This window comes from Phyllosticta citriasiana (assembly GCF_038021145.1).
Source record: "Phyllosticta citriasiana strain CBS 120426 chromosome Unknown IWZ02scaffold_3, whole genome shotgun sequence".
Taxonomy (NCBI): domain Eukaryota; kingdom Fungi; phylum Ascomycota; class Dothideomycetes; order Botryosphaeriales; family Phyllostictaceae; genus Phyllosticta; species Phyllosticta citriasiana.
This window is the reverse complement of record NW_027117280.1, coordinates 1,521,860-1,548,839: the sequence shown is the minus strand read 5'-3', so window position 1 is coordinate 1,548,839 and position 26,980 is coordinate 1,521,860. Positions and strand designations below refer to the sequence as shown.

General features: G+C 51.6%; 7 protein-coding genes and 1 non-coding gene across 8 annotated transcripts; 4 read left to right on the top strand and 4 right to left on the bottom strand.

Annotated features, from left to right (window-relative positions):
- Positions 1 to 1,384: 1,384 nt before the first annotated feature.
- Positions 1,385 to 3,266, top strand: IWZ02DRAFT_372961 (major facilitator superfamily domain-containing protein; the record flags this gene model as incomplete). The annotated part of the gene is made up of 5 exons (XM_066764673.1): positions 1,385 to 1,554; positions 1,602 to 1,623; positions 1,671 to 1,744; positions 1,795 to 2,139; positions 2,192 to 3,266. 5 exons carry the CDS (start codon positions 1,385 to 1,387, stop codon positions 3,264 to 3,266), a joined length of 1,686 nt encoding a protein of 561 aa, XP_066625385.1.
- Positions 3,267 to 3,552: 286 nt separating this feature from the next.
- IWZ02DRAFT_185967 (uncharacterized protein) lies at positions 3,553 to 4,604 on the top strand. Its single transcript, XM_066762346.1, has 4 exons — positions 3,553 to 3,728; positions 3,791 to 3,915; positions 3,987 to 4,121; positions 4,214 to 4,604. The coding sequence occupies exons 2-4, from the start codon at positions 3,888 to 3,890 to the stop codon at positions 4,291 to 4,293; spliced, it is 243 nt and encodes an 80-aa protein (XP_066625384.1). The 5' UTR covers positions 3,553 to 3,728; positions 3,791 to 3,887; the 3' UTR covers positions 4,294 to 4,604.
- Positions 4,605 to 5,359: 755 nt separating this feature from the next.
- On the bottom strand, positions 5,360 to 6,681 carry IWZ02DRAFT_444782 (uncharacterized protein). The gene has a single exon (XM_066767124.1). The coding sequence runs from the start codon at positions 6,337 to 6,339 to the stop codon at positions 5,560 to 5,562; it is 780 nt and encodes a 259-aa protein (XP_066625383.1). The 5' UTR covers positions 6,340 to 6,681; the 3' UTR covers positions 5,360 to 5,559.
- IWZ02DRAFT_444778 (Alpha/Beta hydrolase protein) lies at positions 6,682 to 8,619 on the bottom strand. Its single transcript, XM_066767123.1, has 3 exons — positions 8,217 to 8,619; positions 7,006 to 7,944; positions 6,682 to 6,909 (listed from the first exon to the last, which is right to left on the bottom strand). Exons 1-2 carry the CDS (start codon positions 8,608 to 8,610, stop codon positions 7,028 to 7,030), a joined length of 1,311 nt encoding a protein of 436 aa, XP_066625382.1. The 5' UTR covers positions 8,611 to 8,619; the 3' UTR covers positions 6,682 to 6,909; positions 7,006 to 7,027.
- A 3,204-nt stretch (positions 8,620 to 11,823) lies between these two features.
- IWZ02DRAFT_185813 (Alpha/Beta hydrolase protein) lies at positions 11,824 to 13,707 on the top strand. Its single transcript, XM_066762343.1, has 3 exons — positions 11,824 to 12,274; positions 12,324 to 12,888; positions 12,947 to 13,707. Exons 1-3 carry the CDS (start codon positions 11,962 to 11,964, stop codon positions 13,419 to 13,421), a joined length of 1,353 nt encoding a protein of 450 aa, XP_066625381.1. The 5' UTR covers positions 11,824 to 11,961; the 3' UTR covers positions 13,422 to 13,707.
- Positions 13,708 to 14,790: 1,083 nt separating this feature from the next.
- Positions 14,791 to 15,793, bottom strand: IWZ02DRAFT_185847 (uncharacterized protein). The gene is made up of 2 exons (XM_066762344.1): positions 15,003 to 15,793; positions 14,791 to 14,846 (listed from the first exon to the last, which is right to left on the bottom strand). Exon 1 carries the CDS (start codon positions 15,475 to 15,477, stop codon positions 15,028 to 15,030), a length of 450 nt encoding a protein of 149 aa, XP_066625380.1. The 5' UTR covers positions 15,478 to 15,793; the 3' UTR covers positions 14,791 to 14,846; positions 15,003 to 15,027.
- On the bottom strand, positions 15,480 to 15,586 carry IWZ02DRAFT_t27. The gene has a single exon. It is a non-coding gene; the product is annotated as a tRNA-Leu (tRNA).
- Positions 15,794 to 24,698: 8,905 nt separating the features above from the next.
- IWZ02DRAFT_373147 (uncharacterized protein) lies at positions 24,699 to 26,966 on the top strand (the record flags this gene model as incomplete). Its single annotated transcript, XM_066764685.1, has 1 exon — positions 24,699 to 26,966. The coding sequence occupies one exon, from the start codon at positions 24,699 to 24,701 to the stop codon at positions 26,964 to 26,966; it is 2,268 nt and encodes a 755-aa protein (XP_066625379.1).
- Positions 26,967 to 26,980: the final 14 nt, after the last annotated feature.

The following is a 26,980-nucleotide window of genomic DNA, read 5'->3' as shown; positions in this document are numbered from 1 at the left end:
ATGCGTTGTTGTTTTTGATGGCAAAAGCTAAGAATTGAACGACGAATTGCCTTTTTCTCTGGGCATTGAACATGGCTTTTATTGGTTCTGCTTACGGTCACCAATCCGCCAGTTTCAAGTCAATCTTGTCATTTTTTGCACTGGCAAAGGCTGTTGCGTTTCACATTCGCAAGCGCTTCATGACGAAATATAGCGCAACCAGCACGGAAAAGGCAATGTTGGGGGGAGATGAAGGAGAGATTCTCGACGGACAACGGCAAGGCTCCACGCGAGGTCAGCGAAAAGGAATGAAAACCCCGCAAAACCATGGATTGTCGCAACTCGGAACGAACTACGAGCGGCGAGGCAGTCTTGAGCTTCCAAAAGTATGCGGACGCCATTCTTGATGCGACACAAGCGGTGGCCGGGCATTGTTGGCTCTAAGCAAGCTGCAGGGTCTGCAAAAAATGTAGCGCCAAGAGAGATGAAGACAAGCTTTGCGGCTCACGGCAATCACCCGCATCAGCGGTGAGAGGCGCAAGGTGGTGACTTTCGCCTACAATCGTGGTTCGGCCGGCGCGCCGTCTTGTCGCTAGACTGGTTTTCCTTCAGCATCAGAAATCCCTCAGCTACCGTCCCGCCTCGAACCGCCTTACTGCGGCGCGCTACGGACTCGTCCGCCATCAAAACATTTCGTTTAGGAGTACAACGCCATGGCTGCTTGGCTTGCATGGACACCCGCTGCTTGCATCATGGGCCTCGTGGGTTGCTCAGCCAAGTCAATCGCGTTTTGCAACTCGAACCTCGTCATCCGCTTTTTGTCTCACGAAACATGTCACTGGCTTCAATGGCCTGCCTTTCTTTGGTCAAGAAAAGATACTCATGCATCTGGGGGAACCGTCTGCAATGCGTATGAAGTACAAGTCACGCTTTGATTTGCATTCTAGACGCGCTTCGGAAAGCAGGTCTGAAGTTTTTGTCATGTCAACATTGACGCTACCCAACTCCAGGCCATGCCACATGAAAACGGCAGGTCGGCGGCCCGGTCTGTGAACCAGCCACTTACCCTGCTCAACCAGCTACATGGACAAGGCGGGTTCAACTCGCTGAAGATCAGCCGCCCCAGCCCAGATGACAGGATTGCATTTTTCTTGAACACCGGTCCTCGGCCGATCGCACAGCCTGGCCAGGAAGTCTTAGTCCATCAAGCAGCCGCTCCGGGTGAAGTCGAGCCCTCTCAGATAACTAATTCGGAGGTACCTATTGCCCAACCGCCACTTCTCCTATTTCTCACTCTGCGGCATAAACACAGTATTCCGGTAGTTCCGGTCGATGAAGGCACAACAAACTTTTTTCTTTGAAAATGGATCGAGAAAAAGACTTACATCCTACGACTGCTGTCATCATGAATGACAGCTCAAGTACCCTTGATGAACTTCTCAACGAACACGGCCTCGAGCTGGGATCAGACTCATACCTGCGCTGGCAATTCGACAGCAAACAACACCCACGCAATTGGGATTGGAAACGAAAATGCTTCGATATTGGCTTCGTCATGTTTGTGGAGATGTTTCAGTACGTTGGTGCCTTTGATATTCTTGGACCTTGGCTGACATCCTCAGGTGTGCAATGAGTACGACCGGTGTACGTAAAAGTTTGGATCTCTCTCGATGGTGGCTGATTATTGGCAGACTGCTGTCGCACAAGATGCGATACATGAGTACGGAATAAGTAAATCACTTGGTTACTTTACCTTCACATCGGCGTCAGTCACTCAGGCCTGAATCCGTTGTCTGCAGCACTGATGTCAATCAGGTACTTGATCGGTGAGGGCGTCGGAAGCATCTTCTTGCCACCAATATCCGAAACGTTTGGTCGAAAAACAACGTATGCATCTGGAGTCTTGGGAGACTGCATCTTCTCTGCCCTGGTCGCAGCTGTTCCTCCAAAGGCGCCGGGCGCCCTCGCGGCTGTCATCATCGGCCGTAGCATGTCAGGAGTCGTTGGTGCTATAACATCAACAGTAGGACCTGGAAGTCTGGAAGACGTCTACAGTCCGGAACATCGTATCTGGGGTGTCTTTGCATGGACAACAGCCGGCAGTCTTGGGTTGATGCTGGGACCCATTTACTCGACCCACGTTGTAACATACCTTGGATGGTACGAAGCCAATCCATAATTGCCTTAATGCTGCTGCTAATGCCAATATTAGGCGCTGGGTGTACTACACGACTGCCATTGTCATGGGAATTTGCTTCTTCTTCTCCTTCTTCCTCCGCGAGTCGCGCCCGAGCTTCCTCCTCCAACAAAAACATAAGATCATCCTCGGCAAGACGGGAAACACGTCGCTTCTCATCCACAATCCAGACGCCATCGACTCAGCCGTCGGATTCTTTACCGAAACCTTGTGGCGCCCTCTCCGCCTCCTTTTCACTGAGCCCATCGTCATCCTCTGCTCAGCCCTCAACGCCATCGCCTTTGGCATGATCTTTGGTCTCACCGAAGGTCTCGACATCGTCTACCGTTCCTTTGGCTTTGACGCAAAGACTGCTTCGCTCGCATTCCTGCCTCTCGCAATCGGCCTCTTCTTTTGTATACCTGCGCGTGTACTCGACGTGCGCCGCTTCCGTCGCCTCGAGAGGGAAGGCGTCCCGATCACACCGGAAGCCAAAATCAAATCCTTCGCCATAGCTGTACCCGCACTCGCCGCTGGCCTTTGGGTGTTCGCTTGGACCATTCCGCCTTTGGTCCCACACGTCTCGTGGGCAGTATCGATGCTCGCGCTAATCCCTGTTGGCTTCGCGACCAACGACCTTGATGCCGTACTCGCAGGCTACATCGCAGATTCGTACGAAATGTACGCTGCCTCGGCATTTTCGTCACTCAGCATGCTACGATCCATCCTCGCTGCCGTCTTCCCCCTGTTCACGGGTCGCATGTTCGAAGCCCTTGGCAACAATGCTGCATGCTCCGTCTTCGCCGCAATTACGACCTTATTTTGCGTTTCGCCCATTATCCTGCTCAAGTGGGGCAAGCATCTTAGGGAGCACAGCAAGTTTGCAAAGTACAGCGCTGAGATGAGCGAGATGAGTCTCGGTAGCGTGAGACTTGGCAGCGAAAAAGGAGTGGTAGTGCTGGGCAACGTGGCTGTGGTAAAACCATCTAGCTCCGGAGCAGGCTCGGAATCGTCCCGAAGCGAGGCGATTCTACTTCCAGTCGATGAAGTGCAGCTGGTTACGGCAAATTCAAAAAGTCAAGAGGAGATTTTGATTGCGAGAGTTGTCTGATTTTGGGCAAGTTCTATACATTTTCTGGGGCTCGACGGAGTTTGACCGCATCAAAATTCATGGTGCTGGAAGCAACTTTTGGGTAATCATACGTCCTTTGGACCATCCTGTTTGAGCATGATCTTTTTTTGGAGCTGGACGGTCGCACTCTTACAGGTACTGCTACCCTTGAACAACCGCTCATACCTACCTCGATGTACCATACTCAAAGGAATTTGCCGAACCAGTCGACAAAAGGGCTATTCGATGGCATGCGGGATAGCTGAAGCTTCGCAAAATCAAGAGGAATGGTTTGGTGCCTGATTGCTCCTGTGATGACGTGTGGTCAGGCACGAGTTTGAGCCCCCACCCACGTATGCCATCGCAATCAGCCTGATATGAGATTTGAAGTTCTCATGGACCGCTTGATGGCAACAAGAATCACTTTCTGTGACTAGCTCAGCAAACGCCTCCCCCGATCGGGTAAGCCCACGTGGAAGGACGCTTGCGCTACGGCTACTTAAAACGCTTCCGTTGACGAAAAGGGCTTCTGCGCACACGACCACTTTCCCTCTGCGTCAGCGTCTCTCAGCGCCAACCGAACCCTCTTCTCCAACCAACCACATCTAGACAAACGCAAAGATGCCTGACACGTCAAAGAAGAAGACCAGTGAGACGCTCTATCATGAAGCGGGGGGCCAAGGATCGCAAGGAAGCTAACCCAACCACCCACCCGCACAGACTCGTCGTCCAACTCCAACTCCAGCACGTCTGGCAACGGCGGCGGCGGCGGCGGTGGCAAACCTAGCCAGTACGCCTTCATCAAGCAGGGCTGGGGAAGTCGTAAGAACTTCCAGCTGGCGTATGGCTTGAAGAGTATGTGCATCTCCCGATCCCTTCGTTTACGTTCGTACCCGGGTGAGATATAAGGAGGGCTGCGATGTGCTGATCTTGTTACTTGTTTTTAGTGGATCCGGACGACATTGAGGAGGGCAATCGAATCTTGGAGGCTTTTGAGGAGAGAGGCGCGTTTGAGAAGAAGAGGTAGACCAATTTGTTGGGTGTGTCCTTGGGACCGTACGATGACATTTGAGACGCGCTTCTTCGGATCAGACTCCAATCTGCACGGTCCGGGTCCTGGTGAAAACCCTCTGGTTCGCCAAAAGACGGGCCCCTCGCAGTTTACTGGGCAAGGGGTGGTCATGGGGTGAATTTTACTGCAACGGTTCCAAGGCATGCCGGAATATTGGGGTGAGTGGTAGCGGAAAATCAAATAGAATCAGTCTTGTATCCCTCTATCCTGTTGAATCGACGATGGCAAATCGAGGCACATTGCGCGATACTCTCATACTCGAGAACAACGTGCGATACGACAGCGAGGCGATGCAAAATACCCGGTCAAGGAGCCAGTCCCCATAAGTTGCGAAGCGCCCAGCCCAGTGTCAGGTGCCGATGCCTGTCCTTCACTCTACTCATTGAGCAGCTTCGCAATATAAAGACATCAGGCCCTCTCCCGCTCATCAGAACTCCTGATTACTCAAACCAAGACCACTCTCTAGCCAAGCTTGAGTCTATCCATGACGTCCAAATCGTTGCAACGTAGGAACTCTTACCCGATGCCGCCAAAAGAAGATTCCAAAAGCGACGAGGCGCCCAAGAGCGAGCTACCCAGTCAGAATCAATTCATTAAGGAAACTTGGGGCAGCAAAACGAAGTTCCTACATTCTTTTGGGCTCAAGCGTACGTCCACATGCCTTGTGCTCAAGATTCATTCAGTTCTGACCCTGATTTTTTAATGGTCTCTGGTGATTTCGAGGAAGCGGAGGCAATTCTAAAAGCGTATGAGGAGCATGGCGCTTTTGAGAAGAGGAAGAAGTGAAAATGCTGGTTTTGGAGGTCCAAGTAGCTTTGGCCTCGCCATTGGCCGTACTCACTGAGTGGGGATCGAATACATCGGCCATGGAGCTATTGTCCCAGAAGTTCGATGTGCAATTTGCTGTAGTGTACTTGACGCCAAAGGCCATGGTAAGAACAACACGGTCAGGAAAACTGGTAAAAGCTCACGGGGGTGTGGCGAGTAGCGCCCGGCGCTTCAGGAAGATTTTGATTTCAGAGCTAGTGGGCATTTACGTGGGTCATAGAGCTTGTTTAAAACCTAAGAGCAATTTTCACTTGACTACTTAGGTAGGTTTGCCAACCGTTTGGCTCAATTCCAGGCCCATGAGGCTCCATCAGGCGAAAGGGCGTGTCCACGACCGTATCCACATCCACCCTCGACGTCTTGCTGCCATTGTGTCGTGTCGATCGATTGTGTTCAACATGGGCCGGTGAGGTAGCGAAGGGGGAAGCCTTCGAAGACCGTGACCGTGACCCTCAGAGTGACATCGCGGTCATCGACCTTCTGGCCACGAACGAGCCTCTCGCGGACTTGGGGAGTGAGAGCGAACCAGAGAGGGGTATTGGCGCCCATGCAGTTGTCTTGGTCATGCGTGTCGCCGACTTGCCTGTGCACTTTGGTCTTCCAGTCGACGCGTCCGCAGGCGTAGGCGTTCATGTCCTTGAGCGGCATGTCGTTCTTCTTGATGGATTCCCTTATGTCTTCGCGAATGACTTCGTGGACCATGCCCTCGGTGTCGTTGGTGCTGCAGTGGGTGTGGATGAGGATGTTCTTGGTGAAGACGCGGTATGGTTTCTCCGGGGTGATCTTGTAGACGATGACCAGCTTCAAGACGAGCGGGAGGCGGACGATCATGTTGATGTCGACCGGGCGAGTGGCTCTGTCTTCCTCCCCTTCTTGCTTCTCGCTCACGTTACGCTTTGGAGGGGGCGGCTGGCTTGTCTTGAAGACTTGGCCTGAGATGGGATCGGTGTAGTATGGAAAAGGCTCGGTCACGCCGCTGTTGCGACAAGTGCGCTCAACCGCAAGAGCGAAGCGATCGACTGGATCCCTGGCTGAGCCATTGGCGATGTTAGGCTCAAGGCGGCTCGATGTAGACTGAGGCTTGTTGCGGGCAGGCAAGTCGACGTAATCGTCGTCCTTCTGAGTCGGGACAAAGGGCATCGCAAGCGGGTTGAAGATGAAAACCGACGACATGATGGGGGTTGGCTTAGCCGTATTTGTTTTGGGAGCGTCTACTCGAATGTGATGCTTGTCTCGAGTGCTGTGGATGAGATTGTGTAGAGGTTGGAAGGTCGAGGTGGCAGATGGCCGTTAAATACTTGGAGTAATGCTGCCGAAGTCGCCGACCACGATGGAAGCTGCCACAAGCCTTTGTTGCGAAGGAACTGGTGAAATGTACAAAGGAAAGGAAGGGAATCGGCAGGCGTTCCGTTTGGGAACCGGAGATTTGAGCGGTAGAGGTGATTGGGAAGACTCACGCGAAGAAGGGTAGAGGCACCACGCGCGCGCTCGAGTGACACGAAGAGACAACACAACCATCAAAGAAATATATAGTTGCTGGCAGAAGCGACTCGCATTTGACTGTCAACCATCTCCGAACATCTACACTCTGGTCTGTTTCCAGTGGCGATGATGCCTTGCAGTTCTGCACAGCCGGTTTAGAGGAGATGTCAACTTCCTGGGTGCAGCAATGCTGGCGGATGACGGCTCCCCAGGCCCAGTCGCAGTGCGACTCCTGGTATTTGCCACTTCTTTTAACACTCGCTGTGGTGACATATGTGTTAGCTAATACCATCTCTCAGTCTGGTACGCCCATCGTCCACTTGACAATGTTTGACTGGTAAAAGCAGCAGGACTCACTCCGAACTTCAATCCAAACCTTTCACGCATCCGGCCCGTCACCCCAGAACCCGCACATGGCCGCTACCACATCTTCCGGCATGCTGATGGGGACCTCATGGCCAGCTTCCAGAACAGTCGCCTGAAAATTCTCTATGCCGAGCGTCTTTTCTGCATCTTGCAGCAACTCGTCCTTGACGATGATTGGATCTTGCGACCCCAGCAAGAGCAAAACATCTCTTCTAGGCCTCTTTCCCTCCGTTGTAACCATCGATCTCTCGGCCTTCTTTTCTCTCAGGCGACGTCCGAGTTCTTGCCAACGCTCATTGCACTCGTATATCGGAGCATGAAGAATGCTACTGACAAAGGAAGGAATGAATCCAGAATGGTGGCGCAACTGCCAGTTCACCGCATTTGCAGCCGTCGCATTTGGCCTGCCCGGAACAAGTTGCCTTGGATCAGACTCCATGCTTCCACGGCGAGTTTTGATGCGGCTGGAACATTCCGACGCAGGTACTACGGGCTGTTGTCCTTCAAAGAGCTGACCCGCTTCCGCTTGAGCAGCATCTTCTGCCGAGACCATACTACCTGATACCATTTTTGAGGCATCACTTCCGGAGTTGGGTGGAGTGTAGAGCTTCCTGGAAACCAACGAATTCAAGAGCCGAGTCGGAAGCACACTGCTGCTATTGTACAGAAGCTTGTTCTTCCATGAGACGCGAGTCTTCCGGACGATTCCTCCTGGTGCTATCAGGATCAGAGAAGAAACCAGATGTGTGAACCAGGAGGCGAAGTCGGCCGCAACAGCACCTCCCAGTGAGTAACCAACGATGGAAAAAGCATTTTCACCCGTCCACGAAAGGGGAGATGACTGGATGGCTAGGAATATTTGCGTTGAGTATAGCCGGGAGTCATGTGGGAGGTCTGCTGGTGCATCAGAGTAACCACGGCCAAAGGAATCTGCAAAAGCGTCAGAGAACATCCGCCAAGAGACCAAAGTGGTCGCCCACGGCACTGCTCCGTCGGAGGTAATTTGCGCAGCCCGAGAAATTTACACAGGCGACATTGTTCCTTCTTCCAAGCCTGTACTGGAGAAACTGCACAGCAGGACATGGACCATATCATGTCCATTCTTGAGCAAGGCGACTTGGTCACAGCATACGGATCCGCAGCTGACATTGAAAACCGAGTAGGAGAGTAGGAGACGCCCAATACTTAGACGCGTGACTTACCAAAAAGCATGACCCTTCTCCCTCGCTTCACCAGTGCATTGGCCACACCATTGAGCGCTATTGAAGGCGTGCTAATCCCATGAAGCAGCAGAACCTTGTCTCCATTTTCAGGGCCCCATTCATACACCCTCAAAGAACCATATGGAGTCGCGACATCCCGCGCCCCAGGCAGTACATCTGGCGGATATGGCAAGGCCTCTTTCTCAGCAGCAGAAAGCTTGGATAGGACCGTTGTTCGTGGAGATGGAATAACGCAAGAGAGGCTTCGCGAGTTGGCTATGCTTTTGATGCATAGGTAAAGAGCTGTTCCAGAGACGACAGATATCACAACTGACGGAGTGGTTAACTTTTTATGCCTCAGTGGTGTGCAAGCAAGGTCAGTGAGACGCCCCATGGCTAAGATGCAGAGAGAAAGTGACAAAGCACAGCAGTTGCGGTTCTAAAAGGCTCTTCGGCTATCGGGAAGCACCCACGTGGGGGAACCGCGATGCAGGGATAGCGCGCTCGGCCCAGCACAACAACACCAACACGTCCGTCATCCAACCCTCTTTAACCTCATTCCCGCACAGATGTCCAACCAAATCCCGGCACATCAAAGATGATTGTTTGTGTACGCAGCCTTTGGGTCCCCAACCCTCGACAAAGGACGAACGAATCTGTCAACCTCGCCATGCGCTCTACCACAGCCAGTCGTTGAGAGTCCCATGCAGTGCTCCATACGCAGATATCCTCAGCCTCGGCATGCTGTATTCCTCAAAGCATCCACATAAAGCGCGCCGGCCGTCCTCGAGCAATCAGCACCGTTTCTTTCGTGAGGTCGGTCCGGACTGTGATCAACGTGGAAAACTCGAGAGCGACGCGTTCAGGTGGCCTGTGGTGAACAAAGAGTGATAAATGCGACAGAAGCAATATCAGGAAACAAGCTGGTCTGCGTGGGCGTCATGGGAGTCGCCTTTCGGTCGGATCCCTGGAAATGGGCTAACGCGAGAGCCACAAGCAAGCTTGCAGGGCACTTCCTTGGCGATGAACGACAGCTTTCTGAGTCTGGGCTGGGCGGCTCCCTGGGTCTAGCGGTAGTACATGAAGTTACGATTTTTTTCTGCGCTAATTGCGCTATGAACAGACAGAGTATCCCAATGCCAATGAACAGCAGGCGAGACTTCAAAGAGGCCCTCGACAATCTTGTTGTTGCGGCGATGGTGGAGTCGCTCGTCTCTCGTCGCTCGTAAAGATACCGGAGCTCTCCGTCGTTCAAATCGTCGCTCTGGTGTGGCGTTTTGGTAATGACGATACTGGTTTTGTTATCCAAAGGGGTGATCCCGGCCGACTACCCGCTTTGGCAGTTTTGCAAGGTCTGCAAGCTACCTCGGTAGGCTGACTTTCTCTGCAAAACCATGTCGCACACATTTTCGGTGTCTGGTATCGAGCTTGATTCTTGTATAGCCTCCTCCTGGGCCTGGGTCGATTCTGATGGAGACTTGTTCCGTCGCTGTCGATGGATCTACCACGCAGGTTTTGGAGAGATATGTCGCCGTTCAACATACTGTCGGCGTCCCGCGCAGAGAGTAGGTCGTCAAAATAGAAAGTCATGTTTGCTGATAGTGCGGTATGCAGATGCCGAAACAGGGGTCAACAAGATCGAAGGGACTAGAATTTGAAGGCGATCGCTCCGGACTTGAACTACTGCCAGGGTGGGGATCCGACTCAAGTCGGAAATCGATCGTTGACAGGTAAGCTGACAAGGGAGGAGTCAGCATATCATGAAGCATTCGTCTGACACCTGACTCTACTCTCACGTCGTGCATTGCTTGAGCCACTTTAGGACAGCTCGACGTGCGCTTCAATTGACGGTTTCAAACATATTTTCGAGATTTGGGGTCACTTGTGGTCGTGACTCCACAGCGTCATCACCACTTACTCACAATGCACTTGGCAGATATCTCCAATTTCGAAAGTGCAATGCGCGACCGCCGTATGAAGCTCGTGATAGATAAGCCTTTTTCATATTGCGAGAAATTGTCTTCGCCCCAGCTGGCGGCGGAGTATTTCCTCGCTCTGCATTAAGGAAGACAGATTCCTGACCTTGACGAGCTGTTCGGTCACGGTGCCCTTTGACGCCTTTAATACGATACGAGTATCTCCGTCCAACCAAAAGCTATTGAACATGATCAGTCCTAATCACCCCCTGGACGCCGCACGCTGCTTAGCGTCGCTTGCCGTCTACTGTCAGTGCGACGGAAACCATGCGGCAGATTTTCTATAGATTGGCACGGGAACGACAATAGCAATCGTGAAGTTGCACAATGTACTTGGTGTACGCGGAAGCCAAAAGCTTGGGGTCCACCTTTTGCCAACTCAACACTGACTAAATATGCCAAAACTTGGCAAGACACTGTCCAAAGTCTGAAATTCGACGACAAAAAGTCTTTGGCACAAGGGAGCTCGGGAAACCCGAGTTCATTGATGTGTCTACATTTCTCCTTCAGGCGCGTGTACGCTTGATCGTGCATGGACGCGTCGATCTGGTACACGCCACGGTAGGTGCCAAAGAAGTCCCACCTCATACCACGGCTGCGCTCGAGGAACTTTTCTTCAGCACCATGGAGAAATTAGAGGAGCTACTGCTTTTTATTTTCAATCACACTGTGACGCTTTTAGTCCTACACCGTAGTTCCGACAGAATCCACAAACAAGCTTTCAAAACAGGTAGAGTTGGATCTGAAGGATCTCGGACAGCTCAAATCGCCGCTATGAGTCGAGTTTTGGTTAGCGGGTTGTGGACTACCATGTCTTGAGCTGCAGGGAATAATACGACCCCGAAATGCTTTTTCCTGTGCAGTTCCGATGGCGCGGGTTTGCCTGTGATTTTCGCTCCTTCGAAATGCTTCTCCCGCAACCTAAAGCACTCAGCTGCATGGCATTCTCCTCTGGTCATCAAACGCTGAAAAAGATCAACACGCCTTCAGCCCTTGGACTGCGGTAGAAGCCAGATATCTAGGTTCGTTTGTCAGCCGGGACCCGCGCATGACGCTTGGCAGATTCAAGGTTAGCCTGACCGCCGCAAAAGCAATGATGCGGAACTAACTCCTCACGGCTCTTATCAGTCGGCTTTCCCCTGTGGATGATGTAATGGTGCGTGAACAATCGCTTACTTTGGACTTCGCTTCCAGACGACTGAGTTTCTAGGAAATGGGGCTGCGCAAGTTGCTCTTGGGTGTCAAGCTACCGTGGCATTGCGCGTTTCCCGCCGCCAATGCACCAATCAGGGCAGTGCCTTTGGATGAAGAACTATTGTGTTCTTGAGCAAGATGTATCAAAAATATCCGCTGACAGGTTTCATCTGACCGCGGAAACTCTTGCGCTCGCCGCGATATGTCCCCGCATGTCGATCCCCCCGCATCTGCCAGGATCAGCATTCTATACGGACGCCCTATTACGCATCTTACGGCAAATCCTCTCATGGCAATAAGGAAAGTGTTGGGCGCAGAATGACGTTGATGGCCAATACCCGGTGCATAACATTTTGCAAGCTCACCATTGGACCAGCGGGCTGCCTGTATCAGGTAAACCATAATGGAGTTACCCCTCATTCCCTGCATCTATTTGGAGCTGCTCGCCGATGCTCGATGAAGACCTCAGCTTGCGTCCTTTTGCATGTTGACAAGCAGCATAATTTGAGCATCAGTCAGAAGCAGCATCACATTTCCCGCATCCTCCCCACTTCGATTAGTCGACGTCCACCGGAATGGCGGTCCAACCATGGTCAAACCTCCCGGAGGCGCTGGGAGGCCCGAATATCCTCAGTCAGCTCGATGATTCCTTCAAAACGGACAGCATTTTCCTCGCTTTCGCAACGACGGATGCAATCAAGGAGCCCCAGACGTTTGCCATCAAGTCCAAGGGAAGTGATGTCGCACTCGTTGTGACTGTTTGCAACGGCAAGGGCGTGATCAAAGTCGGCAAAGATGCTGAAGCGTCCTTTACCCTTGTGGCTCCCGGAGAGCATTGGGAAGCATTCTTTAGGCAGGTTCCGATCAATCCGTATCAAAGCTTCTGGGGTAAGCGCGCAAGTATCGGGCTAATGTGAAATGAACTGACGCAACCCAGGAATGCTCACGCGTGGACTACCGGGCGTCAAGGTCGAAGGCTCCGAGGCGAACTTCAACCATCTTTCCCACCTCTGGCGTCGCGTTCTCGAACTCATTCGCGAAGCACACTCTGGACACACTCCGACTGATCCGGACCCATCCGACACTGAAGAGGACTACATTACGGGCGAGTACAAGTATATTACTGCGCCGCTATGGGGACGAAACAAGATCTTCATTGAAAAGGCGGGCTCGGGAAGACAGCAGATTCTTTTCTTGCACACGGCTGGATCGGACAGCAGGCAGTATCACGGCGTGATGAACGATCGGAGGATGAGGGACCGTTGCTCCATGTACGCGGTTGACCTTCCAAGTCATGGACGCAGTTTCCCGATAAAGGCCTACCCTCCTGGAGCGCACACCAACACCGAGGATGCGTATGTGGGATTTATCGCTGCCACGGTCAAGAGGCTTGGGCTCAAGAAACCAATCATTTGCGGCGCGTCAATGGCAGGACAGGTGTGCTTGGCTATAGCCATGAGGCACGAGGAGGTCGGGGCTGCTGGAACCATTCCCTTGCAAGGGTGAGCAAACAGGACCACTCGTTCATTGCAAACAGTAGACTGACTTACCCTTCTCCAGGTGTGAGTACATCAGTGCGGCGCGGAATTCCAACGACCGCTCCCCATATATCAACCAGACGCTTTGGAATCCGGAATGGGTCTACGGCATGGCGTCGCCGACGGCACCTCCATCCAACAAGGCGTTGCTCTGGCACACTTACTCTGGACAAGCCTACGGCATCTTCCACGGCGACTTGGACTTTTACTTTGGCGGGTTCGACGGACGCGAGCGCCTCAAGACGATCAACACGCGCAAGTGCCCCGTCTTCATGCTGACGGGGGAGTACGACTGGAGCACGACGCCGGCCATGAGCGAAGCCACGGCGGCCAAAATCCCCGGCGTGGGGTTCCGCATCATGGAAGGGTTGGGACACTTTCCGGCAACCGAGAACCCTCAGCGCTTCATACCGTACTTGATTGAGGCGATTGATTGGATCCAGAAGAAGAGGAAGGAGGCCACGGATTTGAGTCTGCTGCGCATGACTGATGATTGACGGGTTGGGTATGGCTTGGTGCTGCTGGTGGAGAAGACGCTCTTTTTCCACTGCTCATGGCTTCTGTCTTCATTTGTAGTTGTGCAGTCAATTGAATGAGGAATGACTCTTCTCTACCCCGTCCTCTGTACCTCGGGATTGGGGGTGCTGCTTTCATACGTGCAACGTTTTATCATAATTTGTCTTCAACCCTCTTTGCTTTCTCATTCCTCAAATACTTCAGGAATCCCATGGATCTTCGAGTAGCAGGTAGGTGCCTGAATGACTGGGTCAAGTGCAGGTGCGCGTCCTTGCGACATATTCTCAACGTCCTTCGAACTGACTGACTTCTTTCTTCTTCTCCCAACTTCCAATCATCTCGCCGGCGGTAGCTGATTATCTTCGCCATGACGGCTTTGCTCAACAATCAACTCCTCATCCGACGCCGTCACCTATGATACCCTTCGCTGGGAATCCGAAGCTTGTTGGAGCGTATACAATGAGTTTCTACAAAGGAACAATCGTTCTGTACCAGTTTGCAGAAAGACAAGGCGGGAGACGTGCACGCCATACAATCGTGACGATGTTTGGACATGTGGATTACATCGTTTTCGATGTCTTGTGCAAGAAAACAACTAAAAGCGAGAGAGCAACGAAGCAATACTGCTCGGGAGCGTCCACGGTTTTTCAGGGGTAAATGTGAGAAGCCTTCAACCATCGACTCGCTGAGACTACGGCAGAACTCCACGAAGTTTGCAACGACTCGGACGCCCATCGTCCTGATCATCGACTTGTTCGACGTCCAAATGTGGTCTTCGTTCAGAATATTTTGTCTAGCTTACTCCTTTTATCCGCTTCTCTTTTTGGCATGCAAAACTTCTCGCCTCGTGCTTTCTCACTACTTTTCCCAGATCTGGCCACATGCGTGTGCCCATCTTTGGCGTTGAAACATGATTGCTCAGAGAGCGAGATAGAAGTCTTATGAATGCCGAAATTTCACTCTGATTGTCTTCCTTCCTTCGCATCCCGCCGCGTCGTTCGAAAGTTGCCCCCTGAATCGACTACCTCCTCCTAATGAATTCCTCTCTATTTTGCGCGCGGTCATGTCCAAATCATACATGTATGAGCTCCTCTTTGCATTCTTGCCTCATTACATGCATCTGTGCGCCGCCGGCCGTCCACAGCAACATCACGACTTCAACCACTGCGGAGACGAAATAGGGGTGAGACCAGTCGAGCGAGATGGCTGTCCTCACAGCGGCCGCAATGTCAGACGGCACAGTCAACCCCGAAACTCGAGTGACCATCATGCCATCATGCCATCAATCCATCCATCCATCCATCCATCCATCCATCCATCCAGCCTGTTGTTCCCCATCTCACCCTGCCTTGCGCCTTGCTCCTGACTGCCACATCTCTCCACCGCCAGCCAGACCGCAAGCTCGCCTCATCTCGCGTCAGCCAGCTCGTTCGCTATTCGTACCGCGCGCCTGCGCTGCCTCCGTCTCCACACGGAAGGGGGGGGGGAGGGGGGGACGGGCGCGGGCAGCGCCGAACAACGCATTGGCCGTCTGTCTCATCATCCCCTTCCTACCTACCTACCTACCTACCTACGTCAGTCATCAGCTCACCCGTCCGGTCCATCGAAGCGAGCCGCCCATCTCCTGACGTGAAGCGGTGGAGGCACTACTGAGTGCGGAAAACGCGACGACCCGGGCCCCGAGTGCCTCTCCTCGGGTCGGGCCCGTCCCAGCAGCCGGCCCACCAGCCTGTCGTAGTTTGCGAGCGTTCCTGGCAGACGAAGAAATGCCAGCGCTCCGAGCCATGCCCGAAGCGAGGGCGACAAAAAAAAAAAAAAAAAAAAAAAAGTTCGGGACAGGGCAGGCAAAGCAGGCGCGAGACACAACGAGCAGTCTTTAACGGCGCCAGCAAGACGAGCCTGCCTCGTGGCACATGCACAGTCGCGTGGTAACAGCGCACGGACTCTATCAGAAATCTTCAACACCACACACACCTTTTTCTCTGCCAGGCACCACGGCAACAGCAAAACGGATGCTGCGAAAGCAAAAAGAAACATGTTGACGAGGACGAGACTCGAACTCGCGCGGGTTGCCCCACCAGGAATCAGATTGTACTCGTTAAGGGTGACCTTAACCTGGCGCCATAACCAACTCGGCCACCTCGCCAATTTTGTTGTGGGCTTCTAACTGCTTGGAAGCAGCTGTGCTTGTGTCGCAGGTATTAGCGATTTTATACCATATATACAACAACGTTTAGCTTCATGTAGATTTTTTTTTTTTTTTTTAATTTAATTTTACGTCCTAGTAGAGCCGATTAGCTATTTAGGACGGGGCTACCCCGTACGTAAATAGCTAAGGGACCGCGTAAGGGGTACCTAGACTATCTAGTTTATTATTATATAATAATTTACTATAGAGTATATAGATTAATTAATTAATTAATTAATTAATTATTTTACGTCTTACTAGAGCTATAGGCTATCTAAGATAGAGCTATCTATAGAGGATACTATATATATTTATAAGGTAAGTAGGAATGCCTAGCTAAAGAGTCTTATATAATAAAGTATAATTCTTAGTATAGTATTAGTATAGGGTTATTATAGATAGATAGTTTATCTAGGCTCTTTTTAGGTAAGGAGGGGCTAAGAACTAGCCTTCCTACTATTATCTAAGTATATAGGTAGTATAAAGTAAGAGTAATAAAAGGAAGGGGGGTAGAAAGAAGGCGTATATAGAAAAGTAAATATAGTATAGAGTAGTAGGTAAGGTAGATTATATATATACTCTACTATAGCGTTCTAGTACTATTCCTAATAGTATAATTTTAAGGTAACCTAATATTTATGCTAGAGGGATAGCTTTATTAGATAATAGGAATAGTTTAGGTTCTAGAAGTAATAAGTACTATTATAGTTACTATACTTTAACGCTATATAGGTATATTTTATACCTCTCTTTATATAGTAGTTATAGTCGTGCTCTTCTATAGTATAGAGGCTAGTATATAGTAAGCATTTAGTCCTATTACGATACCTAGAGGAGCTATAGCTAAATTCTTAATACTTTATATACTATACGTCTAGAGTAATCCTAAGGAGTTTTATAACCCTTATACTTACTCCTATAAGATAGAATAGCTTTAAGATAGCTATCTCTACCTCTTTTACTATATAGAAGGCTATAATGACTAACCCTACTTTTTAGGTAGCCCTTCTTTTAGCTAAAGTAAGCTAGTATAGAGTTCTAATAATAGAAAGGCTAGGATTAAAGGTACGGACCTCTTCTATAATAAATTATCTAATATTAAGTAAGCGTAGGTCTTTAAGAGGGATGCTATAGATAATAACCTTATACTAGGTTTAGTTCTCCTAGACTATAGTATCTAGGAATAGGTAAGTAAAGAGGTTCTTATAGGAGGTAAGAAATTTAGAGTCGTACTAGGGTAAGCTAGTAAGTAGGATGTTACCCTTCTCTATATATATTACTATTAACATAATAGGGCTAGATATACCTACGTTCTTAAAGGCGTTATTAATGTTATTTTATATAGAGAGAGGGTTAAAGTCTAGGAAGGAACTTTACTACTAGATAATAACCTATATATCCTATAGGGTCTTTAGGGGAGTAGTAGCTAGCTTTATAGTTATCTTTAGGTAAGGAGTTATTATATATAGTTTTCTAGTAGTAGTTACTTTCTAGGCTTAGGTTATATACGATAGTTTAGCTAGGTTTATAGGAAGGATAACTAGCTTTTATAGCTAGTAAACCTTTACTCCTAGTATATAAGTAGTATTTTTACGGGAGTAAACTTATATAGTAAGAACTAATAATATATTACCTACGCGACCTATCTTAGTATAATCCTATAGGACGTTACTAAGGTTATAGAGTCTTTACTTTTTACTTATATTATATATAAGGTTTATTACGTATAGGATGTAAGAGAGGGCTATATTAATTACCTCCTAGGTAGTATTAAAGTTTAGACGAAATCTAACCCTAGTTCTTTTTCCTTAGTAGGTAGGGTTAGGTTTAGAAGTATCTACTAGGATAGTTCTCTTTAGCTTAGTATACTATTTCTTAATTAGGCCTAGTATAATAAGTAGTAGGAATAATAGGGGGATAGGGCTTATAGGGAAGTCCTAGTCTATTTCCTTAGGTTTATTAGCTAGTTAAGTAGGTAGTAGACTAGATAGTATAGGGGTATCCTAGTCTATTTTCTTAGGTTTATTAGCTAGTTAAGTAGGTAGTAGGCTAGGTAGTATATAGGAGTCCTAGATTTTATAGTTACGGCTATCTAGTAGAAGGGAAACTAGGTTAGGTAGGGCCTCCCCTTAGGGGGTAGGTACGGGTATACTTATAGTACGATACTTTAGAGGGTAGGTTTTTACTTTCTAACTTTAGTTATATACGTATAAGCCCGCGCTATATAGTTATAGTAGGTATAGTGATTTTTAATTTTTTAAAAATTTTATATATAGTAATAACTTATTAACGTATAGGCTTTTTTCTAAGAAGTAGTAGCTAAACTAAAGAAGAGTAATATAGATTAATTAATTAATTAATTAATTAATTATTTTACGTCTTACTAGAGCTATAGGCTATCTAAGACGGAGCTATCTATAGGGGATACTACGTACGTTTATAAGGTAAGTAGGGATGCCTAGCTAAAGAATCTTATATAATAAAGTATAATTCTTAGTATAATGTTAGTATAGGGTTATTATAGATAGATAGTTTATCTAGGCTCTTTTTAGGTAAGGGGGGGCTAAGAACTAGCCTTCCTACTATTATCTAAGTAGATAGGTAGCATGAAGTAATAGTAATAAAAGGAAGGGGGATAGGAAGAAGATATATATAGAAAAGTAAATATAGTATAGGGTAGTAGGTAAGGTAGATTATATATATACTCTACTATAGTGTTCTAGTACTATCTCTAGTAGTACTATTTTTAGTTAGCGTTATATAATACCTTTCTTAGCACCTATAAAGGTAAAAAAAGCGGGTAAGGTTTTTAACTAGTAGCGTATATCTTCTAGCTAGCTAGTATAGTTAGCTAATACTTATTATAGAAAATAAATAATACTATAGAACCTAGGTTTAATCTACGCTAATATTACTTATAATTTAATCTAGCCCTATTACTACCGTTAGATAACTATAAGTTAACATTATTACTAATAATAGAGCTCTATATGCCGCCCTAGCCTAGGTATACTATATAGATGAATAGTATTAAGCCCTTACCTTACCGCTAAACGGTCATCTAATCATTATTAGGAGTGGGAGGGTTCGGCCGGAGTAGTTACGGAGTGGTTGTCTAAGCTATGTTAACGCCTTCCTGATCCAGAGGGCTGGGGTCTTAGTGGAGGCTCTACATGAGGTGGAGGAGGGGTACGGGCCTGGAGGGTGTCGGTTGGACTGCGGATGAAGGGGTCCTTTCCTAGATTGTCTTCGGTTGGAGGGGTTCGATAGGCCTACCATGACGACGAAATGAAAACACCAAACAAAAAAAAAAAAAGAAAAACGAAAAAAAAAAACACGGCCACGACCAAGGCAGCGACAAGACGAGCTCAGGAGCTGTGGGACGCCAGGAATCCAGGGTGTCCAGTCCAAGAACTGCTGCTGACCTGGGCGGGCCTGCAAGCAGAGGCACACAACCAGAGTCGACTCGTCGATCCGGTGCAGTGCAGCGCGGCGCCCAGCCCAGCCCAAGTGCTGACTGACGGCGCCAGCAGCGGGCCATCACATATCACATTGTTTGTTCCAGCAGTGCAATCAGTCAGTCAGTCTCGACGAGGCCAGAACGGACCAGGCGCTCCGCGAAGTGGCTGAGTGCGACCACACTATCCATCCATCCATCCATCCATCCTGCACGAAAAAAAAAAAAAAAAAAAAGAAAGGGGGAGAAAAAGGGTGGCAGCTCACAGACCGACAAGATAGAGAACGAACGAACAAAAGCGGACACAAACAGGGTTGGTAGGATGGGTACGGAGCAAAGGAGATGATGCAGCAGTCAAGACGACAAACAAATTGACGCCGCGACGAACGACATGGATGAGACGAGCAACAAGACAGCGAAGAAAGCAACAAGGGATGAGGGCCAGGGGTTGGCCACGGGCTCTCCACGTGCAGACAGCGCCGCTGGCGAAGAGGACCTGGTGCAATGGTTTACCCCCCCCCCCCCCCCCCCCCCCCCCCCCCTCCCCCCCTCAGCGTGACTAGCACTCCTGCCCAACAAAGGACGAAGACGCCAGCTGCGTCCTAAGGTAGACGATCTAGCCGGACAACAACGACCGAGACCAGGCTGGCCAGCCAGCCCACGGGACGTACCGGCATGTAGCAGCACCACGCGCGAAGACAATCAATCCAGTCGCGCCTCTCCCGCCGCATGGCCATGGCAGACATTTTTGTTGTTTTTTTTTTTTTCGATTGGATCACCTTGCGCCGCGCCCCTTCCTTGATAGCATCAGATGGCATGGCATGGTTAATTTCGCGCACAACGCAACAAAGGGGGGAGAGAGAGAGAGACGAGGGAAATTGGTCGGACACGCCGCCGCCGCCGCCGCCGCGGCGCCACAGTGCCCGTGATGCAAATAGCTATCCTATTTCGACGGCCACTGCCTTATCTGGCAGCTTTGCCATGCCGCCGCATGCCATGTTCTGCCACATGCCCACATGCTGGTTGCATAGGTATTTGCTAACAGAGCGAGCCGGGACCCAGACCAGCGCGAGTGCGGCGCCCGCGCGCGTGCCTGCGTGCGTGCGTTTCTTTCATTTACCGGTTCATTGGGAATAATGTCAAAGGAAGAGGAGGAGGAGGATGAGGCGTTTGCGCGCGTGGAGCCGCCGGGCGGGCGGACGGATTGGCTATTCCATGTGCGCTTGGTTTCGCTTTGTTGGTCGTGGCATGGGGGGGGGGGGAGCAAGGCGGAGGAGATGCGCTTTGTTTTTCTCCCTTTGATTGTTGATTGCTTGCGCGGCGCCTGTCGCGGCGGCGCCGAGGAGTGATTGACCGGTTAGATGCAGCAGCAGCAGCAGCAGCAGAGGTCTGAGAGCAGTCCGAACGCATGTAGGTGATGATGTGCAGCTACCCCGCCTGCGGTCTGAGAGATGGTGGTGGTGATGGTGGTGTGCTACCCGCTTGCGGTCGTCTGTGACACAACAAGAGAGCTACAAACCTGTCATGCCCGAATCTGTGGGTAGGTTGGCGGGAGAGGAGAGACATTCCAAGAGCCGAACGAACGCATTGTTTTGGTGATCTGTTGCACCGCCTTAGCTCGTCCGCTGGTGATGCATGCGCTCCATGCCATGCAGGTCTGGCTGGGTGCATGCGACAGTTGCCCAGAATGGCATGTAGGTAGGGAAAAATACGACTCTCGACGAACCGCGCAGCCCTTGACTCGGCATGAACTCGACGTGTACGACAAAAACGAGACAGGAATTCGCCATTGGATGTGCCCACCTGACGACAGGGCCTTGCATCGCAACACACCACATCGTCGTCTCCATGCCCCCTTCTCCACGGCAGGCAGCGGTAAACGAGATGCGGGGTCGACAGACGGCCTTCTTTCGGAGCTCGCGCAGACGCGCGTGCGAGAGAGCATTCATGCCGTCGACGGAGAGTGGGGGGAGGCAGGAAGAGCGCAGATGCAATTCGCTGCCTGGCCTCAGACGAAGGACAAAGAGGGGAGGTACAGCCAGGACTCCACAGCTTGGCGACCAGCTGTTGGTTGGTGGTGGGCGCAAATCCGGCTCAACGGCAATGACGCTGATTGATGGCAGTCAAAGCTAAGCATTCTTTGCAACGGTGGCAGCCAAGCATGGCGCAGTGCTTGACTCTCCACGGCCGGCGCTCTCGGGTCGGATGCTCTGTGAAGCCGTGAGAAAAGAAAATCACAGGCAGCAAGATTCGCAGCAATGGGTGGTTCGCTGCATATAGGCCGTCCAGCATCGGATCCAGTGACCAGTGTGTAGGGACAAAAGCAGTCCCGTGGAGACCTGCATGCAAATCTTCTTACACTTTGGCAGTGCAAGCTGTGTTTACGAGACCGATTGATGCTTGGTGCTCGTTCCGACGACGGCCCCGCCCGCTCACCACCATCGACAGCCGACTCCAATCGCCCGACAATGCCGCGCTAGCAGCCAATCATAGAAGGGATCATCATTTCTGGGCGGCTGAGCAGTCGCTGAAAAGAGCAGCCGACAGAGAGCGTCATACTACCAAGGACTTGGAAATTGGCAAAGTCACCGCCGGGCAAGTCGCCATGCTGGCTGCTAAGCGTGCGACTGCAGGAAACAAAGTCTCAGGGAAGAAAATCATGCGCATGTGTGGGACGGACATGTTGCAGCACATTGCGCTGCGTTTGACGAGAATGCTTCGTCTCTGCTGGCTGCAAGGTTGCGCCGGTTAGTTCTTGAACAAGTCCCTGGTTTAGTGAAGAGCAGAATGGGTTTGGGTGCAACGTTTGGCAGCAAAGAACTGCACCAGGAAACGGAAGGCAAGGCGAGAACGTTCTCGAGTCTTGTCTCAAAGCCTACACCCTCGATTAGAAAGCTGTTGTTCTAAGAGCGTGCATCTGGCAGACCCAGCTGCCATACTTGTCTAGACCTGCGCTGCACAATGCAAGCGTTTGGATCATGATCTCGATTCAACTCTCTTTGTTGCGGACATCGCCCGTTGAGTTGCAGAACATGGCAGAGGTGGCCTGCTCAAGATAATTTTGCGGAGTCGTACAGCCGTATGTTCTCAAGGCCGAACTGTAAAAGACAATTGGGAGCGGATCTGCGGCTGTAAGCTGTCCAGCGTGAAACACAGCCGGGGGTATTGCCGTTCCTATCTTTGTCAAGACGACAGCCACCTTGCCCGCCTAAAAGTCATTGAATCTGGGGTACAGCAGAGGATCAAGATTACCGACATTGCACCCTGAAACGGGCCTGAGAAAGAAAGTAACTCATGGCGTGCGAAGCTCACAAAGTGACGAGCAGACAGCTCAACGGCGGGCGTTGAATGCAAAAACAAGTTGTTTGCAGGACGATCTCGCCGCAACAGTTCGATCGCAGACAGCCCATGCACTCGAGCTACTGGGATCCCATTAGACCCTGGGAATAGAGCGGCTTACTAACATAAAAGTGGCCATCATTGGTGGCAATAATGTTTTTTTGCAAAAATCTTGGTGACCTTCCAGGTCAACCAAATTGGCTTCAGCCAATCTCCGCACCGGTGGCCTGGGGGTAACGTGCAGGACAAGTACCAAGTGCGCGGAACTCGACTCAATGCGCTGGTCGACCACCCACTGACTAGGTGATGTACCCCGGAGATCGACACCGGCGGTTTGGCACTCATCAAGCAGGAAACGTCAGCGCGAGCCTGCAAAGAGAGCGATTGGAAGTCAGGCGCGTGCTCTCGAGATCAAAATGCGCAGTGGCAGAAATCCCGGTCAAGGTGGTGGAAACGAATCCGATGGTGCTGGCTCACAAAGTTTACCAAAGAGGAAAGGCCAGCAGTGGTCTCGGGTGGCTGCCCGAAGACGGTCCCAAACCGCAATTCATACCTAGCGCGCCTTCTGGAACGTGCTGACGGTAAGTACAGTACCACATGCAGTGTCATTTGGATGGCGGTGGTTGTGGATGTTGATGTGGCTGGCTGAGGTGGGATGAGCGGAGAATCACCATCATGACAGTGACGCAAGGCGACTGTGGGCGAGTAACGCCGTTGACAAATGACGAAAGGCAAAGAGCGTGGTGGTTGAGTGTAGGTGCCTTTGCTTATGCCCAATGACGTCGGGGCGGAAGCAGAGGCACGCAGACACATACACATAGCCTTGATCACAACACAATCCTTGCAAGTGGGTGGCTGAGGGCTGCACCGACCGTTTCTGTGCGCCACTGCAACAACGGCAAGGTGAAGATGGGCTGGCCGAGTTGAAACGCGACGAGTTTTGGTGCCGGCCGGCTGCGGCGCTTGGACGGAAAAGGGCTCCATGGAGCTGCCCCTGCAGTTGGGCAGACAGGCCGAATGGGGGGCTGGCATGCGCGGGATTTACTGGCAGATGACCGCGTGAGCCACGACAGCGTCCGCCGAGGGGCCGTGAAGTTCCCACTGCTGGTCCTTGGGAGGTACGAAGAGCGGTGTAGACATGTCACTCAGCAGAGAAACAACGTCGCAGTGGGAATGGATGATGGGGGCCTCGGACGCAAGGCCAGTCAGTCAGTGGGCGTGGCAAGACGGCGACAGCGACGGAGATGGGCAGGGTCTTTGTCGCACAGGATGGATGTAAGTAGAGATATTCAAGCAGTCGAAAAGGGATGTGCAGATAGGGCTGAAGGGAGCTGGTCGCGGCGAGAGCAGTGCCACGATGCTGTAGTTGGGTTGAGGAGCGCTCAAGGCTGCTGTCATCAACGGGGGGGGGGGGGGGGGGGGGCCATGGGTCTGAAGGGAAATGGTCGGCACAATCCAGCGCAATTCGCGCAGAGAAAAGCCTGCGGTGCGTTGCGGTGCCTCTGCCCGTCGCCCTAGCCAGCCAGCGCCAGAGCCAGCCAGCCAGCGCCAGCGCCAGCGCCAGTCGTCCTCTCGCTTGTCCGGTCCGCCTGCTCGCTGTCCCCCCAGTACCTACTTTTCTCTCCTCTCTCCCTCTCCTCTCTTCCACCCCCATCAACAGTCCACCATCCTCCGCGCGCACCCACGCACACCCCGCGGTCGCTCTCGCTGCCGCGCGCTTCCCGTGTGCCGTGCGCGCTTTCTCTACTGCTGCTGCTGCTGCTGCTGCTGCTGCCAAAACTATATCTCCACCAAAGGCGGCACAAACCCTTCCACCTCACTCCGGTGTTTGACTCGGCCATCCGATTAACCGACTCCTTCGCCACAGCTGCCCTCCGCATCTTGCGACACCGTTGCAAGGTTGGCCCAGCTCCCTCCGCATCCTGACATCTGCATGCCCTAAGCTTCATCTACCAGCAACAGGCACCTTCTTCTCCGCTTCCAACCTTGAAACGCCATTTACACCCTCCCACAATGGTCAATTTGATATTATAGCAACACTGTCCTTAGGGACATACGACAGACCGCAAAGACTTCTTTGCACGCTCCGACTCCGATCAGTCCACGCTGTGGGCTTTGGTCGTCGTCGATCGCCACCAGGAAAACACGCTGCTAGGACTTCCTTAGACGCATACACACCATCACGGCAGCAATCCATTCAACGACACATTGTCTCAGACTATAGCGACACTCTTCATGCCTTCACACAACAAGAACATCGACACATCCGACAACATGCCGAACCACGTGTTTCAACAGGTCCAGTCCACAAGGGTCGAGGATTCGCTCAGCATAGGAGAAGATCTAGCAGCCGACACCGACGAACCGCCCGACGAAATGCAGTCCACTCCGCGTCCCACGACTATCAAACCCGTACCTGTCAATTCTACTGGGTTTTCCAAAACCACGCCAACGTCGTGTCCGCAGAAACAGTCTTTGCTCACACAGGCTCTCCATTCGGAGAGCGAGTCCGTGTCTGACGAAGAGCACCACGAATTCCACAGGGGATTCTCCAATATCTCTACCTGGAGCACCCCAAGCATCGCATCAACGGCTGAACTCACCAGCGATGGAGGCTTCACGAGCCCTGGTACCCGTGCCAGCTCTCCTAGTCCTCCTCTCCCCTTCATGCAACCACTTCCACCTCTAAATATGGAAATCACCAAGGCCGAAACGTCCCTCAAGATCCGACACGACGATCATGTCGAGAACGTGACGACCACGGCACAGAAATCTACAACCAGCGAGCATGCCGTCGAAGCCGGGTTGGGCAGGAAGAGATGCATTACGTTTGCCTGCGGAAACAAGGAGACTACGACAACGTCTGCAACACAGGAACAGGAACCTGCCGAACAAGGTCTGCGTGTCCGTGCTGTCAAGTTTGCTTGCAATGTAAACACGACCCCCAAGAAGCCGCGCTGCGGCAGTCCGCCTCCACCCCCGCGTCAGACATCGGCAACTCCCAAGACACCGAGGGCTCACCGGGATTCTGATTCTACCGTTAAGAACGACTCTCCCAAGACAGTCCGGAAGGCTGCTCCAATGTATGGTCACAGCCGGAAGTTCAGTGCCAGTTCGGACATTTGTCGCCGCGAAGCCACGCGGTTTCACGAGTTTGCCAGCTCCGAAGAGGAAATTGAAGAGTGGACACAAGAGCAAACGTGCCACAAGAGTCGTCTTACAGTTCGGGATACTTTGACCATTGAAAACGGTCTTCGGCGTCTTGGCGAAGAGGTCGAGGAAGAGGCTTTGGAGGATGAAGAGAACGACGTGGAAGATGAAGACGACGAGCTCGACGAAGACGACGACTTGGAAGCCGAGGACGATGACGACGACGACGACGACGACGTCGACGAGGAAGAAGCCGAGGAAGAGGACGACGAAGACGACGTGGCTTCCATTGTCTCGCACAAAACTGTTTCGACCGCCGGCTTCCAAACAGACGACGAGGGCGGCTTCGCCGTGTCCGATGATGAGAGCGATGCCGGTTCGGACTACCAGTGGTGGGCTCCTGGCCGCACCTCCGCCGTTGCGCTTGGCGATCAACCTGAACATATTCGGCCGAGCGCTGGTCACCGGAGTCTCTCAGACTCGTCTACCGAATCTTTGGTAAGCACCACGGGTTCTGTTCGCATGTTCCACAAATCCAGAAAGACACCCAAGCCACGAAAGGCGGTTGCCATTAGGCCTCACAGCCCTGAGTTGCCTGATAGCACCGACTTCGTGTGTGGTACTTTGGATGAGGATCGCCCCCTGGAGGCTGCTTACTATTCCGCCCTTGAGCAACGCCGGGCAGCGAAACACAAGGCTGTTCCACAGGACATTGACCCGACTTTTCCAACCTCGGACCCCGAGATGGAAGATGACGACGAGGATGATGACGTCGAGGTTGCCGTAAAGGAGGACGAAAGCGACCAGCACATGTTGATGCATGGTCAACTCGACCAGATTCACGAGGTGGGTGGTCGCGGCCGTTCCCGGGCAGGCTCCAAGCGTTCCCCCGGACCATCCCCGAAGCGCCTTCGCTCGCCGCCGCCCCGGCGTGCTGCATGCCTCTCACCCAAGCGTCCTCGTTCACCTGCACCTGCCTTGCGTCTTCGTTCGCCGGCTCCTAGCCGACGTCCGTGCCTGGCTGCGACATCCAAAGCCCACCAGGCCAAGGTCCACTGTGCCAAAATGGGTCACGGTCACATTCAGACGCTCGCTGCGTCGCTCCCGCGACCATCCACCGTCTTCAACGATGCACAGGACGACGATGATGAGGACAACGAGTCCCACACGGATATCCTCAAGCGGGGTCCTATGGACATCAAGGCTGGCACGGCTCTCAAGCGCCAGCGTCGCAAAGAAAAACTGTACATGAAGCACTGCCGTAAGCAGTGCAAAGAAAAAGAACGTCGCCCGGCACCCGGGAGAGGTGTTGAGCGTATGAAAGAAATGGGACTTGGCCTTGCTGCCTACAAGGGCAAACGGGCCGAGCCTGTTCACGTCTTGAGTTATTAGAAGAGAGGAGCGCC

What these genes read in the sequence shown, in the direction of transcription:
- IWZ02DRAFT_185967 (XM_066762346.1), top strand. Translation starts at nt 3,888, where the DNA reads ATGCCTGACACGTCAAAGAAGAAGACCA. An exon ending in CACGTCAAAGAAGAAGACCA is followed by an intron (nt 3,916 to 3,986) that starts GTGAGACGCTCT and finishes CCACCCGCACAG; the next exon opens with ACTCGTCGTCCAACTCCAAC. An exon ending in GCTGGCGTATGGCTTGAAGA is followed by an intron (nt 4,122 to 4,213) that starts GTATGTGCATCT and finishes ACTTGTTTTTAG; the next exon opens with TGGATCCGGACGACATTGAG.
- IWZ02DRAFT_444782 (XM_066767124.1), bottom strand. Translation starts at nt 6,339, where the DNA reads ATGTCGTCGGTTTTCATCTTCAACCCGCTTGCGATGCCCTTTGTCCCG.
- IWZ02DRAFT_444778 (XM_066767123.1), bottom strand. Translation starts at nt 8,610, where the DNA reads ATGGGGCGTCTCACTGACCTTGCTTGCACACCACTGAGGCATAAAAAG. An exon ending in GAGAAGGGTCATGCTTTTTG is followed by an intron (nt 7,945 to 8,216) that starts GTAAGTCACGCG and finishes ACGCTTTTGCAG; the next exon opens with ATTCCTTTGGCCGTGGTTAC.
- IWZ02DRAFT_185813 (XM_066762343.1), top strand. Translation starts at nt 11,962, where the DNA reads ATGGCGGTCCAACCATGGTCAAACCTCCCGGAGGCGCTGGGAGGCCCG. An exon ending in TCCGTATCAAAGCTTCTGGG is followed by an intron (nt 12,275 to 12,323) that starts GTAAGCGCGCAA and finishes GACGCAACCCAG; the next exon opens with GAATGCTCACGCGTGGACTA. An exon ending in GGAACCATTCCCTTGCAAGG is followed by an intron (nt 12,889 to 12,946) that starts GTGAGCAAACAG and finishes ACCCTTCTCCAG; the next exon opens with GTGTGAGTACATCAGTGCGG.
- IWZ02DRAFT_185847 (XM_066762344.1), bottom strand. Translation starts at nt 15,477, where the DNA reads ATGTTTCTTTTTGCTTTCGCAGCATCCGTTTTGCTGTTGCCGTGGTGC.